At 43.3% G+C, this 14,466-nt stretch overlaps 1 protein-coding gene across 1 annotated transcript; it reads left to right on the forward strand.

The window, feature by feature from the left end:
* The first annotated feature begins 734 nt into the window (after positions 1 to 734).
* Positions 735 to 11,824, forward strand: PNRC1 (proline rich nuclear receptor coactivator 1). Its single transcript, XM_075862140.1, has 2 exons — positions 735 to 1,217; positions 10,731 to 11,824. Exons 1-2 carry the CDS (start codon positions 975 to 977, stop codon positions 11,166 to 11,168), a joined length of 681 nt encoding a protein of 226 aa, XP_075718255.1. The 5' UTR covers positions 735 to 974; the 3' UTR covers positions 11,169 to 11,824.
* The last annotated feature ends 2,642 nt before the right edge of the window (positions 11,825 to 14,466 follow it).

Genomic DNA, 14,466 nt, shown 5'->3' on the forward strand with positions numbered 1-14,466 from the left:
AGTTGGCACTGTTTATGGGGGCACTCTGTCACTAGTAAAGGAGTGGGGGCCAGAATTTCAGGGTGGCTTGTGTGCTTTACCAGCAGCATCTGAGTTCTTGAACAAAGTGTAAGGCCTTGTTCACACGATGTGTATTCCATGCATTTTACGCGCTAAAAAAACCGCATCAAAAACGCATGCTTTAAGCTTCCCATTGACATCAATGGGAAAAGGCATTGTAGTGCATATGTGTTTTAATAAGTGCGCATTTAAAAAAGGCGTCGTGTAAAAAAAGAAGCATCAGGTCAATTCCTGCTGCGTAAAGCGCGCCTAATTCCCATAGTCAATGGGAGCCCCAATTAGACGTCCAAAAAACGTGCCGAAAACACCGAAAAAAAAACGCGCCAAAAACGCCTGTACTTTAAAAAGCGCTTTGCAAACAATGCTAGCGTTTTTGACGCGTTTACACGTTGTTGTTTTTTGAGCGCAGTGTGAACAAGGCCTAATTATACAAAGCCAACCCCTTTAAGAACTGACTATAGAATAAGTTGTCACTTAATTCCACCGAGTTCAAGATATATTTCTTCTCATTCTGGAGGATAATAGTAGAGGGAAGACGATGAAGTATTGGTAAGAAAGAGCAGACAGGGAGCGAACCACAGAAACTGCGAGGGCGGGAACGAGCGCTACCGGGAGACGCACTCATGTCCGCCACTATTACCTCACAGGCAGCGGGAACGAGCCTCAAGTGCGGGCGGGAGCGCGCAGGGGTGGTGCCACAAACGAAAACACAACAGTGGAGGTGGGAGCAGCAGTGCCGACATCTTGTGCAGTAACCATACAGCTTGTAATTGTCTATAGAGCTAAGAGTTCCGTCTTCTGGAACAAGCTGGACGCGGGCAGATCGTCAACAACTGGAAGGTGACGGAACCAATTCAGACACAGAGTTGTACTGGAGCGTTACGGTTCTCTGCGCTCGGTGACACGGAGCTGTCATGTCCGGACCCGAAAGAGGCGGCGGTGGACGTAGGCGGGGGACCAGTGTGAGCAGAGCGAGAAGCTGCGGCCGCAGAAAGAGAAGGAAGAATAAAGTCCGATCGACCCCTTTCTCTACTCGACTACATCATCATAACCCGTTGCAGGGTAGATCTGGAGAGAATGGAGCCAGGAGCCCCAGCCTGGCAGCCGGAGATGCCCAGCCCGCCAGAGCGGCCCAGTACAGGCAGCTTCGAAAAGAGGTGAGTACAGGGACCAGGCGACACTCATCAGCCGATGTATGCAGCCATTATATCCCGCTCCTCCGATCATACACGCCCCGAGAAATAGACGACCATATGCAGACATTGCGGCTGTCATCTTTCAATTCGCTTCTCAGAAACAGATGGCCCACTGTTAGGCTGGGTTCACACAACCTATTTTCAGGCGTAAACGAGGCGTTATATGCCTCGAATTACGCCTGAAAATAGTGCTACAATACGTCGGCAAACATCTGCCCATTCATTTGAATGGGTTTGCCGACGTATTGTGCAGACAACCTGTCATTTACGCATCGTCGTTTGACAGCTGTCAAAAGACGACGCGTAAAATTACAGCCTCGTCAAAGAAGTGCAGGGCACTTCTTGGGACGTTTTTGGAGCCGTTTTCTCATAGACTCTATTGAAAACAGCTCCAAAAACGGCCGAAAAAACGCTGCGAAAAACGTGAGTTGCTCAAAAAACGTCTGAAAATCCCTTGAAACCAGCTCCGTATTTTCAGACGTTTTTGGCTCAGCGTGTGAACATACCCTCAGGGTATGTGCACACGCTAGCTGGCTTTTACGGCTGAAATGACAGACTGTTTTCAGAAGAAACTAGCTGCCTCGTTTCAGCCGTAAAAGCTCCTCGTAATATACGAGGCGTCTGTGACGCTCGTATATCTTGAGCTGCTCTTCATTGAGTTCAATGAAGAACGGCTCAAATTACGTTGCAAAGAAGTGTCCTGCACTTCTTTGCCGAGGCAGTCAATTTACGAGTCGTCGTTTGACAGCTGTCAAACGACGACGCGTAAATGACAGGTCGTCTGCACAATACGTCGGCAAACCCATTCAAATGAATGGGCAGATGTTTGCCGACGTATTGGAGCCCTATTTTCAGACGTAAAACGAGGCATAATACACCTGAAAATAGGTCGTGTGAACCCAGCCTCAAAAACAAAGAGACGGTCTTCCCACCTGTTTCTGAGCGGCCACCCCAACATGAGATCTTGTAGCTGCACTTCCTGCTGTCACTTTCGCAAAAAAAAATAAAAATGGCCACAGTAAAAGAGAGGTTTCAATATCTCTAAGTAAATCACAATATTAGCCGTTCTTTGGTTATCGTTTTAAGACCGTTTAACATTTGCGTTCTGGGTTCCGTTGATCTGCTCCGTCATAGGATATCAGAAGTTCTGGTTCCGTCGCATGGCAGAAACCAACTCATTGATTTTGGGTTTCCATCATGGTTTACGTAATCTTGCCGGACAAAATAATGCAGCACGCTCCGCCATTTTTCTGGCGAACGCAGCGGACTCTGTGTGACGGTGGCCCCTAATGGAGGCTCTGACGCAAATGTGAACAGATTTACTGATACATGAACATTTGTGTTTTGGGTGAATCCCCCCTTTATAGCGGTTATTCGTAGAGATAAAATTGATGGCCTGTCCTCACTTGTGTCGATGTTTGACAGAGCAGTGAATCAATGTTCTCTCTCCGAATAACGCCTTTAACCCCTTCCCGACATCTGACGTATATATACACGGTGGAGGGAAAGTATGGAGTGGGCTCACCGGCCTGAGCCTTCTCCAAAGGTTGCAATGAGTGGGACGGCAGATTACTATTTGTTTAACTCCTTTAGATGCCACAATTAAAATCAACTGCAGCATTTAAGCAGTTAGAAAGAGGGGGCAGCCCCCTCCGACGCCCCATTGTGCCGATGGTTGTCATGGCAGCCTTAGTGCCGGATATCTTTGTCCTCCTATTAAGTCCTGGGGGACTAATTAAAAAATTAAATGTAAAATACAGTTAAATAAAGTTTTTCTTAAATAGGCAAAAAAACAAAAACCCTTATCCCTTTTTCCCCAAAAAGAAATTTAATTAAAAAAATGAGCACATGGCCGTGCCCGTAATTATGGGCCATGGTTGTGGGCTCGGCTGCGGACAGCCACCCGCATTTTCGGCCCGTAAAAAGCAAAAGAACGGACATGTCCTATCTTTTGCAGTACGCTTCTACGTTCCGGACACCTTCCCGCAAATATTCGGGAAGGCATCCGCGGTCAACAGAAGTGAATGGGTACGTAATTACGGTCCGAAAATACGGACGATTTTTACTATTGCGTGCATGAGGCCTTACTGATATCACCGTGTCCGTAAAAATGTGCACCATTACAATATAATATTTAACCCACACGGTGAATGCAGTAAAAAATCAACTAACTAAGCCAGAATTGTTGTTTTTTGGTAATTTCATCTCGCACATAAAATGGAATAAAAAGTGATCCTGTACCCCCAAAATGGTACCAATAAAACCTACAGGTCACCCGACAAAAAAAACAAGCTCTCTCGCCGCTAAATCTATGAAAAAATAGAAAAGTTATCACTCCGAAGATAGCGACACAAAGCAAATTTTATTTTTCACAATTAGTTTTTTTCCTTTAAATAAAACTATAGATTTGGTATCGCCGTAATCGTATTGACCCGCAGAATAAAGTTATGTTGTTTTTATTGCAAGGTGAACACCATAAAAATGAAACCCAAAAAAACAATGGAGAAATCTGTTTTGTTTTTTTCCCATTCCAACCCACAGAGAAACTTTTTCCAGTTTCCCAGTTCAATAAATGGTGGCGTGAAAAACTTCTACTCATCCCGCAAAAAACAAGCCCTCGTATGGCTATATTAACGGGACTTTTTTTTTCATGGATTTTGGAAGGTGGGGAGGAAAACACGAAAGTGACAATCCAAAAAATGGCTGCGGCGCAAAGGTTGCAGGAACCAATAGTATTAGAGAATATAGGAAACGTTGTAATCTATGTTTTTAGAGAAAAATGCCTCTTTGTCCACTTATCAGGCGCCTGTCTTCCCATGCTGAATATCCCAAGTAGGTCAAGGGGAAAAGCCATGCCCGTTACACTGCAGTTTATATGTTAGTATGGTCAAGAAAAGACAAGACTAGGGACCTGTTCACATCAGTGTTCACTTTCTGTTCAGGGGTTCTGTCAGAATTTTCCGTCGTGGAACCGCGCAATGGAAAGTCAAACAGAAACCACAGCTTCAATTTGCATCACAATTGATATCAATGGTGACAGAAACCTTGCTAATGGTTTCCGTTTGTCGACTGCGCTATTGATTCCGTCGAAAAAACGGAAACCTGCCGGAACGGTGACAAACGGAAACCATTAGCAATGTTTCCGTCACCATTGATATCAATTGTGATGCAAATTGAAGCTGTGGTTTCTGTTTGACTTTCCGCTGCGCGGTTCCACGACGGAAAACTCAGACGGAACCCCTGAACGGAAAGCGACCGCTGATCAAGCCGGGAGAAGGGAAAATCTTAGAACTTTGATCCAGAGGAAGGCAAACAAAATCCTATTAGGGTTCGTTCAGACATTGAAATGCAGTTAGCCCAGATCAAAAAAACAAACTCATTCCAAAATCGCATGTGTTTTAACCGCAGTTTTTTTAATTTTTTAACGTGGTTGCGATATAAAATATGCATTGGGTTTTCGGATGCGTTTTTTTTATGCCTTCAACGTCCCCCTTAATCGCGAATCACTAATTGGGCTGAAGCCCAAGGCCCTGTTCACATGGCATGTATTTGACGTGTTTTATTTTTTACATTTTAAAAACGCGTCGTGTAAAAAACAAAACAAAAACTGCATTAGGTCAATTCTTTGCCAATTTCTATGTTCCCATAGTCAATGGGAGTCCTAATTATGCGCCAAAAAAGTACAGAAAGCGGACACCGCCTCAAATGACTGTATTTTAAAAAGCGCTTTATAAAAACGCTAGCGTATTTTACACGTTTAGAGAGGAACATTTTTAAGACCCTTTTTTTTTTGTTTTTTAGGGGCTTTTTATACACAAATTTTGTTCGCCATAGACATCTGTCTTAAAGACCTAAAGCCCTGTTCACACCGTTTTTTTGCAGGCAGAAAAAATCTGCCTCAGAATTCCTTCAGGAATTTTGAGGCAGATTTTAAACCGGCTGCGCTTTTTTTCCGTGTCGTTTTTCGCCCGCGGCCATCAAAGCTAATGCAAGGACTGGACAAAAAAACAGTGGAAAAACACTCGGAAATGAGCGCCACAGGTTTTTTTTCTGCCTTCAATGGGAGGTCAGAGGTGGAAACTGCGCCATAAAAGGACATTTCGTTGAAATCAATGGGGTCGATTTCACCCATGTTTTGGTGCTGATTCCGGCACGTTTTTTCTGCATCAAAATCAGCACCAAAAAAGTGGGAACAGGGCCTAAATTAAACCTTTTGCTGCCAGGGGCTTTTGAACATTTTTCACCTCTGGTAGCCAGGACAATTTTCACACTTTTGACATGTACAAATAAAACCTAAATGACAAAATAATCATACTAAACCCAATCCATATATATTTTCTGAAAGTAGATACCTGGCATATTGTCAAAATACCACTCAGCACTTAATACACGCAGGCACCGTCATGCAATTTTTTTTCATATAAAATGCATATAAATTTATATTTGTGGCTACAAATGTGAACAAGCAGGAAATGATTTGCAGAGTTCATACAGTACCACTTATGACCATGTGCACATTCACATATCTTCATAGAATCACCAGAATGACGGAGAAAAAAAATCTGGTTTTAAGCTGGAAATTGAAAAAAGAAACCACTTATAAAATATGGGAATATATATACACACATTAGGGCTCATTCAGAGGAGCGTGAATCTCATCCGTGGTCTCTACGTTGAAACAGCGCACAGCACATGGCTCCATTGATTTCAATAGGACTATTCACACATTCGTCAGTGTTCACACAGCGAGTGTCCATTGCGTGAAACTCACAGCGTGTCCTATATTGGTGCGTTTTCACGCACCTAGCCGCCCCTTGAAGTCAATGGTTGCGTGAAAACCACAGGCGGCATACGGACGCACATCTGTGTGTTGTCCGTGTTTCACGCATCAATTACATTGAAAAAAAAAAGTGCTTGCAAGTGCATGAAAGCCACACGCAGAGTACACGGACAGATTTCCGCACGTAAATCTGCCACGCTCATGTGAATTAAAAAGTCAATGCACCCCCAATACTATATATTTCCTGAGAGAAGAAAATCTGACGATTGCCATTGTCTTGACGTACTATTGGCAGCCGCCTTCTCAAAACTTTGTCACAAACTGGAATCATTATTTTTATTTTTTTCATTATAATATACATTCGCGCCTAAAACTCAGGCATGCAAAAAGTACAAACCAAGGCCATGCAATATTTGGACATCAAATATGTGAGTACTTTGCAGGCAGAAAAAGTCTGCCTCAAAATTCAGTGTGAACAGGGCCCCAGATGTTTACGTTCACATATGCATGTGTTAAAGATACACCTCAGGGATGCAACGAGTCCCTGCCTCTCCGTGGAACTACTGTCCCGTACTGTAATCACGTTTTCAGTACGGGACAGTTGTCCGGCAGCGAGGCAGGGACTCCTAGCATCGTACATAACTATGATGCTAGGAGCCCGGCTCCCTGCACGGTGTTCGGTCCGGGACTTCCGGCCGAAATACGTCCGTCAATTATGGACGTAATGACCTCGTGTGAACATACCCTTAGAAGCATGGGTTGAAGTGAGAGCTGCAAGTATAATCAGCTCTCAGTTCAAACTGCTGTAGCTCCGGCCAAAACAGTTTGCCCTGATAAACATTACATGGACATCCGGCTGATCCATTATTCCTACTCTGATGCATGGCTGCAGATGGTGATATTAGGTCATGTAGGTTTCCCTACACTAGATACAATTGTATCTACTCCGCAGAGAGCAGGGGAAGGCCTGTGCAGATTTTCAAGCCATTTACTGACAGCAAATAGTGATCTTGTGAAAGGTGTGGCATTGGAAAACAAAGGATATTAGTTTTTATTATACAAGGATTAAAGTTTATTTAGATAAAATGGAAAAATGCCTTTTAAAGGGAATGTGTTAGCAAAAAAAATTTTTTTTTTTTTAGTTAAACAATTAGTGTGTAGGTGATTAAACATTGTTCTAATTATTTTTAATTTTTTTCACGAGTCAGGAAATATTATAAATTAGATTCTAATTTATAATATTTTCCAGTGCTGGTCACTAGATGGAGCAATTCCCAAAATTGCATGTGGTAAAGCAACCACATTGCTTTATGCTGCAAAATTGGGAAAAAAATCCCTCGCTCTAGTGAGCTCTCAGAATCCCCCCCTCCTTTATCCTGGCTAGTGCCGGGATAAACGAGGGGATTGAACGGTCTATCCTCCTACACTGTGTGTCGCCATTTTTTGAGCTAACACACAGTGTAGTAGGTTTACATACAGTAGTAAACACACACTGAAACACGAACATACATAGAAATCTCTTACCTGCTCCAGTCGCCGCCGCTCCCTCCGGTCCGTCCGCTCCGTCTGCTGCCGCTGCTCCATGTGCACAAGTCCGGAAGTAGTAATCTTACTGTCCGGCCGCGACTTCCGGTCCACGGGAAAATGGCGCCGGACGGCGCGCAGTTCAACTTGGACTGTGTGGGAGCGGCGCATGCGCCGTTCCCACACAGACGGCGTACAGCATAGTGGATGGAACGGGCCCCGTTCGCATTCACTATGGGACTGGGGCTGCCGTATTCCATGTCTGTATGTGTCGTTAATCGACACATACAGAAATGGAAAAAAAAATGGCAGCCCCCATAGGGAAGAAAAAGTGTAAAAATAAAAAAAAAGTAAAACACAAACACACAAATAAATATAAAAGTTTTTAATAAAAGACTAAAATCAAACTGATGTTAAAAAATTTTTTTCCGTGACACTGGTCCTTTAACTGAACGCCAGTAAAGGAAAACCAGTGCTAGAAGCAGAACTCTAGCATTCCATACCATGTAGAAGAGTCCACGATGGAAGGACTTGTTTCTCTTCAGTAGCTTTAACATGATCCACGGACTTCTAGTCATAGCATCTAACTTGAAGTTACCCTTATAGGCCCTAGTTAGGAGGTAAATACGTTTCCAATAAATTATTAATTCAATAATAAATGGGTTATCCAGGAAGTCAATTTTTTTTTCTTAGGGGCTGCAAATGAAATAAAAACAAAAAAGCAATACTTATCCCCCCCCAGCGATCGAACGCTGTAGTTCCGGCAGCAGTCACATCGCTTGTTTATATGCACGTAGCATGTGACCGCTCCAGCCAATCAGAGGACTCAGCGGCCATATGCGATTTGTCACCAGAGAGCCCCGCTGAGCCCTCTGATTGGCTGCAGCGGTTACATGCTACGTGCATATAAACAAGCGATGTGACTGCTGCCGGAACTACAGCGTTCGATCGCTGGGGGGGGGATAAGTATTGCTTTTTTGTTTTTATTTCATTTGCAGCCCCTAAGAAAAAAAATTTGACTTCCTGGATAACCCCCTTTAACCCCTTAATGACCGGGCCATTTTGCACGTTAATGACCAAGGATTATTTTTTGTTTTTCCACGGTCGCATTCCAAGAGTCGTAACTGTTTTTGTATTCCGTCTATATAGCCGTATAAGGGCTTGTTTTTTGCGGGACGAGTTGTATTTTGTAATTGTACCATTTTTAGATGCTTATAACATATTGATTAACTTTTATTAACTTTATTTTAGGAGAGAATTGAAAATAAGCAGCTATTCCAGCATTAATTTTCACGTTATAAATTTACGCCGTTTACTATGCAGCGTAAATAACATGTTAACTTTATTCTATGGGTCGGCACGATTACAGGGATACCAAATGTATAAAGGTTTTATATGTTTTTTCTACGTTTGCACAATAAAAACCCTTTTAGAAAAAAATTACTTGTTTTTGCATCGCCGCGTTCCAAGAGCAGTCATTTTTTTATTTTTCCGTCGATGTGGCCGTACGTGGGCTTGATTTTTGCGGGACAATGTGTAGTTTTCATTAGTACTATTTTGGGGTACATAGGACTTATAGATGAACTTTTATTTTATTTTTTATGGGGGGAATGGGAGAAGAGAGAATTTTGCCGTTGTTTTTTGCGTTTTCTTTGGACGCCGTTCATCCGGCGGTTTAATTAATGTGTTCATTTTATTGGTCAAGTTGTTACGATCGCGGGGATACCATATATGTGTATGTGTGATTTGTTTTGACCGTTTTATTAAATAAAACCACTTTTTGGGGCAAAAAAGTAGTTTTATTTGACTTTGACTGTAATTTTTTTTATTTTTTTTTTCACAAACTTTATTTAACGGTTTTACTTTTTTTTTTTTTAGTCCCACCAGGGGACTTCACTATGCGATGTGCAGATCGCATATATAATGCTTTGGTATACTTCGTATACCAAAGCATTATTGCCCGTCAGTGTAAAACTGACAGGCAACCTGTTAGGTCATGCCTCTGGCATCGCCTAACAGGCAGATGCTGAAGACAGACCTGGGGGTCTTTGTTAGACCCCCGGCTGTCATGGAAACCCGACGGCGACCCGCGATTTGTTTGCGGGGGCGCCGATCGGGAGACAGAGGGAGTTCCCCCTTCTGTCAAACACATTAAATGCCGCTGTCACTGTTGACAGCGGCATTTAATGGGTTAAACTGCCGGAATCGGCGCGTGCTTAGATTCCGGCAGTTGCAGCAGGAACCAGGCTGTGTATAACAGCCGTGCTCCTGCCGCTGATCGCGTGGGTAAACTGTCAGTACCCGCGCGATCACAGGACGGATATATCAGTCCTCCTGCGCGAACTAGCAGCTGCTGAGGACGGATATATCCGTCCTTCGGCGTTAAGGGGTTAAGCACAGTAAAAATAAAGTTGAGCTCAATGTTTTTTCAGGCATTTGGCTCAACTGTGAACCCTAACTTAAGTGTAGCTAAATGTTTATCAAACTTCTGACATGTTATAGTGACATGTCCGAAGTTTTGATTGGTGGGGGTCCGAGCAGTGAGACCCCCACCAATCGCTAAAACTAAGCAGCTGAAGCGTTCGTGTGATCGTTGAGCCGCTTAATTTATGGTCGGCTTTTTCTGGAAATCTATATATTGGAGCACGGACTTAATAGAAATTCTATCAGCCCGTACTCCGATACATCGGATTTCCGGAAAAAGCTGAACAGAAACTAAGCAGCTGAGCACTCACTATGATATGTCCGAAGTTTGTTAAAAGTTTAGCTACACTTTAAGGCCCAGTTCACACAGAGTTTTTTGATGCGGAAAACGCGCCAAAAACGTCCTAAAATGCCTCCCATTGATTTAAATGGGAAGCGGAGGTAATTTTTCCCGCGAGTGGAAAAAGAAGCGACACGCCCTCTCTTCGGGTGTTTAAGTCTCTGACCTCCCATTGACATCAATGGGAGGCAGAGAAAGCTTTATTTTCGGCGTTTTTACCCGTGGCGCTCAATGGGCGTTAGCGAAAAACCGCATACAGCCAGATCAAAATCTGCCTCAAATATCCAAACTGAATTTTGAGGCAGAATTTTCTGCCTGCAAAAAACTCCCTGTGAACATACCCTAAGAAAGGCGTCACGTATGTGAATTTCACTTTTAAATATATATTTTTTTCTTTTATAAATAGGTGTTAAAATCAAGAGTGAAGTCTGACAAGAAGATTGTTAAATCAGAAAAGAACAATACCTCCCACAGCCCGGCAGCACATCGGTGTGAGCAACGTAGTCTCCACAAAAAGACTAAATGTAACATTCAGTCTATAAAGAACAATGCCCCAAAAAAGACTGAATGGCGTCCAGCTGACTCTGAGCTTACAAATAGCGCTGTTCAAAAACATGAGAAGAAACCATTAACGAGTGCCGAAAATGTCCAAAATATTAAAATGAAGAAAGATGAAATTGAAAAAGAGATTAACTATGCAGGAGCAAAATTTAGTGATCCACCATCCCCGAGTGTGCTTCCAAAACCGCCAAGCCACTGGATGGGGATAAATGGTCAACGTCTTGACCAATGTAAGGAGTTAATGACACATCAGCTGAAAGCCCTATTGAAAGTCCAGCGGTAATCGTCCAAAGTTCTGCTTGGCGCCTCTTTTAATGAACATTTTGTTACAGACCCAATCGCCATGCCCAGCATTTTTCCAAGTTTGGAACCCTTTTTTTTTTTTTTTTTGTGCAGGTACTTAACAGACCTTGCGTTTTACATTTCTGTACAGAACTGTATTATATTTTGTATGGTTGTGTAAATAGTGTACACAGTGTAATATGTGTATATCCTCGTTTATACTCCAAGTAAATTTTTAGTTTTGTTATAAAGGTATGTATTTTGACCTGACTAAAGAAACCCAGGTGTTTTATACGTAAGGTGACAAGGCTTCTCTACAGTCATATGAAAACGCAGAAGACTTCCCTGTTTACTATGTATCTGCCCAAATTTCTAGCGTTTGTTCCCTTGAATGAAATAGGATGCACTTTTTTGATCTATCCTCATTGCAGCTGCTAATCCAATTCAGCAGTTCAAAAAATGACCACTGTTTTACTAAGACAAGTATCTTAAAAGTTCATGCACTTTAGTCACATTTGTAAAGATTGCAAAAATTGAAACTGGGAATCCGATATATTCCCAATATAAGTTTCTAATGATTTTATTGGGTAAGAAAATCACATCTTCCACATAAATTGGCTATTGTTCAATTAAATTAAAATAATTTGGCCTCCCCTATCTTTGATGTGGTCATTGTGAGTATGAATGGTATGATTTATTTTTTTTCATCAAATTTTATTGAACACTTTGTGTACATTTTATACAACTCAATAGAAGAATTCCATTAATAAATGAAAAGGGCAAAATATCCCCTCACCCACCATTCCTACCCTCCCTTAGGGCCCACCCTCTATAAACCAATCCCCAGAAAAAAGAGAAAAAAAAAATTCAAATCGCCATAAATAAGACTGAGTGATTTCATGTCAAATACTTTAACCCCTTCCCGACATTTGTCGTATGGATACGTCATGGAAAGCTAGTGCTTCCCACATTCTGCCGTATCCATATCCTAAATGCATGGCACCGGCTCAGAAGCCGGTGTCATCTTCGCTGGATGTCAGCGGTATCTTACAGCTGACATCCGGCTGTAATGGCGGGGACCGAAATTAGCTTCGATCCTCGCTATTAAGCCCTTAAGGTGTTTGCAGCTCATCGGAACCCTGGCAATGAAATTGCCGTGATTCCGGTGGCTGCAATGGCAACCGGAGGCCTAATACTGGCCTCCCGGTCTGCCTAGCACGGAAGCCGTTCAGGACCCGCCCTGCGGCGGAGCCTGAACGGCTTTCGTAGCCACCGGCAAGATTTCGCCGACTCAGCAGCTGAGCCGGCATCATCAGCGGTGGATGTCACCTGTATGTTACAGCGGACATCCACCTGTAACTGCAGGAACCAGAGCTAGCTCCGATCCCTGCCATTAATCCCTTTGATGCAACGATCAAAAGCGATCGCTGCATCTTAGCGGTTGCTAGCAGATCGCCAGCCCTGACAGGCAATCAGGACTGGCGACTGCTGCTATGGCAACAGGAGACCCAATGGCCTCCTGCTCTGGCATTACGGAAGCCTAATCGGCTTGCTGTCAGTGAATAACTGACAGATCTAATACATTGCACTACGTAGGTGCACACGTCCAGCGGTGTATGCGTGTTGTTTCGTAGAGGCCATTCTTATGAGATACAAGAACATGTTGCAGACAGGAATAGCCGCTATCATTTTAATACGTCACTTATAGATAATACATCATACTTAAAGGGGTTATCAGGGGACCTAAAATTGCATTGCAAAGCGCTAGCTGATGCTCTGCTCGAGACTCAAGCAATAGGCAATGTGACAGCCCCATGTGGTCATGTTAACAAACAGCACAAGAAGCAAGAGCTCAGTCAGTCACGTGGGGCCGTGTCGGAGCATCATCATTATTAGATAAGCTCCAGCACTTCGGGGAATAATTCATGGTGTGAACTGCACCATTTAGTACAGAATCTTTTTAAAGTATATTAGTACATTACTTCGTCTCATATAAATATATAATTGCAATGCAACTTTTGGTCCCCGGAAAACCCCTTAACGCACCAGGACGCACCGGTACGTCCTGCATTGAAGTGCTTTAAGGCACAGGGACGTACCGGTGCGTCCTGGCTAAAAACTGTCACCCTGTCAAATGACAAGGTGACAGAACTGTGCCGTCAACTGTTTGACAGTTGACCAGCACAGTAAGACGGCAGGCGACCATTCACAGCGGTCTCCTTCCGGCGATCACTGTGATTGGTCAGTCAAAGCAGACTGACCAATCACATCTCCATGACGTAAGGTATGTGTGATGGCGCTGGCTCAGCTTGAGCCAGCGCTATCACCGCCGGTAATCAGATGTCCGGCACCCCTCTGTAACGGCCAGGACCAGAGCTAGGCTCCGATCCGGCCGATTAACCCCTTTGATGCATCGATCAACGCGATCGATGCATCGAAGTGTCTTGTAGCCTGTCGGCAACCACGATGGTTGCCACGGGCGCGGGTGTCAGCTGTTTGTCACAGCTGACATCGTGTTCTAACGGCCAGGACCGGAGCTAGGCTCCGATCCGGCGGATTAACCCCTTAGATGCAGCTATCGCTGCATCTAAGTGATTAGACCGCACGCTATGGTTGCTAATGACAACCATCGGCACACGCGGGTGTTCCGATGGTTGCTATGGCAACCGTAGCCTAACAATCGCTTCCTAGTACGGAAGCCTATTAGGCCCCGCCGGGAGGCGAAGCCTAATAGGCTTGCTGTCAGTGAATAGCGGACAGCTCTAATACACTGCACTATGTAGGTAGTGCAGTGTATTAGGATAGCGATCAGGGCTTCATGCCTTCAAGTTCCCTAGTGGGACACAAAAAAAAGGTAAAACCAATTAATAAAAATGTTGTAAAAAAGTAAAAAAAAAAAATAAGTTGCAAAAAACACTAACAGCCTTTTTTCCTATAATAAGTCTTTTATTATAGGAAAAACAGAAAAACATTAAAAAAAAGTACACATATTTGGTATCACCGCGTCCGTAACGACCCAAACTATAAAAATATCACGCTATTTTACCCGTACGGTGAACACCGTAAATTTTTTTATTAAACGATTCCAGAATCGCTGTTTGTTAGTCACTACCCCTCGCAAAACAGAATAAAAAAAAAAAAGGGATCTAAAAGTTGCATGTACCCCAAAATTATACCATTAAAAACTGAAGCCCGTCCCGCAAAAAACAAGCCCTCCCGCAGCTTTTTTGACGGAAAAATAAAAAAGTTATGGCTCTCAGAATATGGTGACAAAAAATAAATTTGAAACAAGTGATTTT

This window comes from Rhinoderma darwinii, chromosome 4 (assembly GCF_050947455.1).
Source record: "Rhinoderma darwinii isolate aRhiDar2 chromosome 4, aRhiDar2.hap1, whole genome shotgun sequence".
Lineage (NCBI taxonomy): Eukaryota > Metazoa > Chordata > Amphibia > Anura > Rhinodermatidae > Rhinoderma > Rhinoderma darwinii.

Coding starts and splice junctions, on each gene's coding strand:
- PNRC1 (XM_075862140.1), top strand. CDS start 975: ATGTCCGGACCCGAAAGAGGCGGCGGTGGACGTAGGCGGGGGACCAGT. Junction 1,218..10,730: donor ACAGGCAGCTTCGAAAAGAG/GTGAGTACAGGG, acceptor TTTTATAAATAG/GTGTTAAAATCAAGAGTGAA.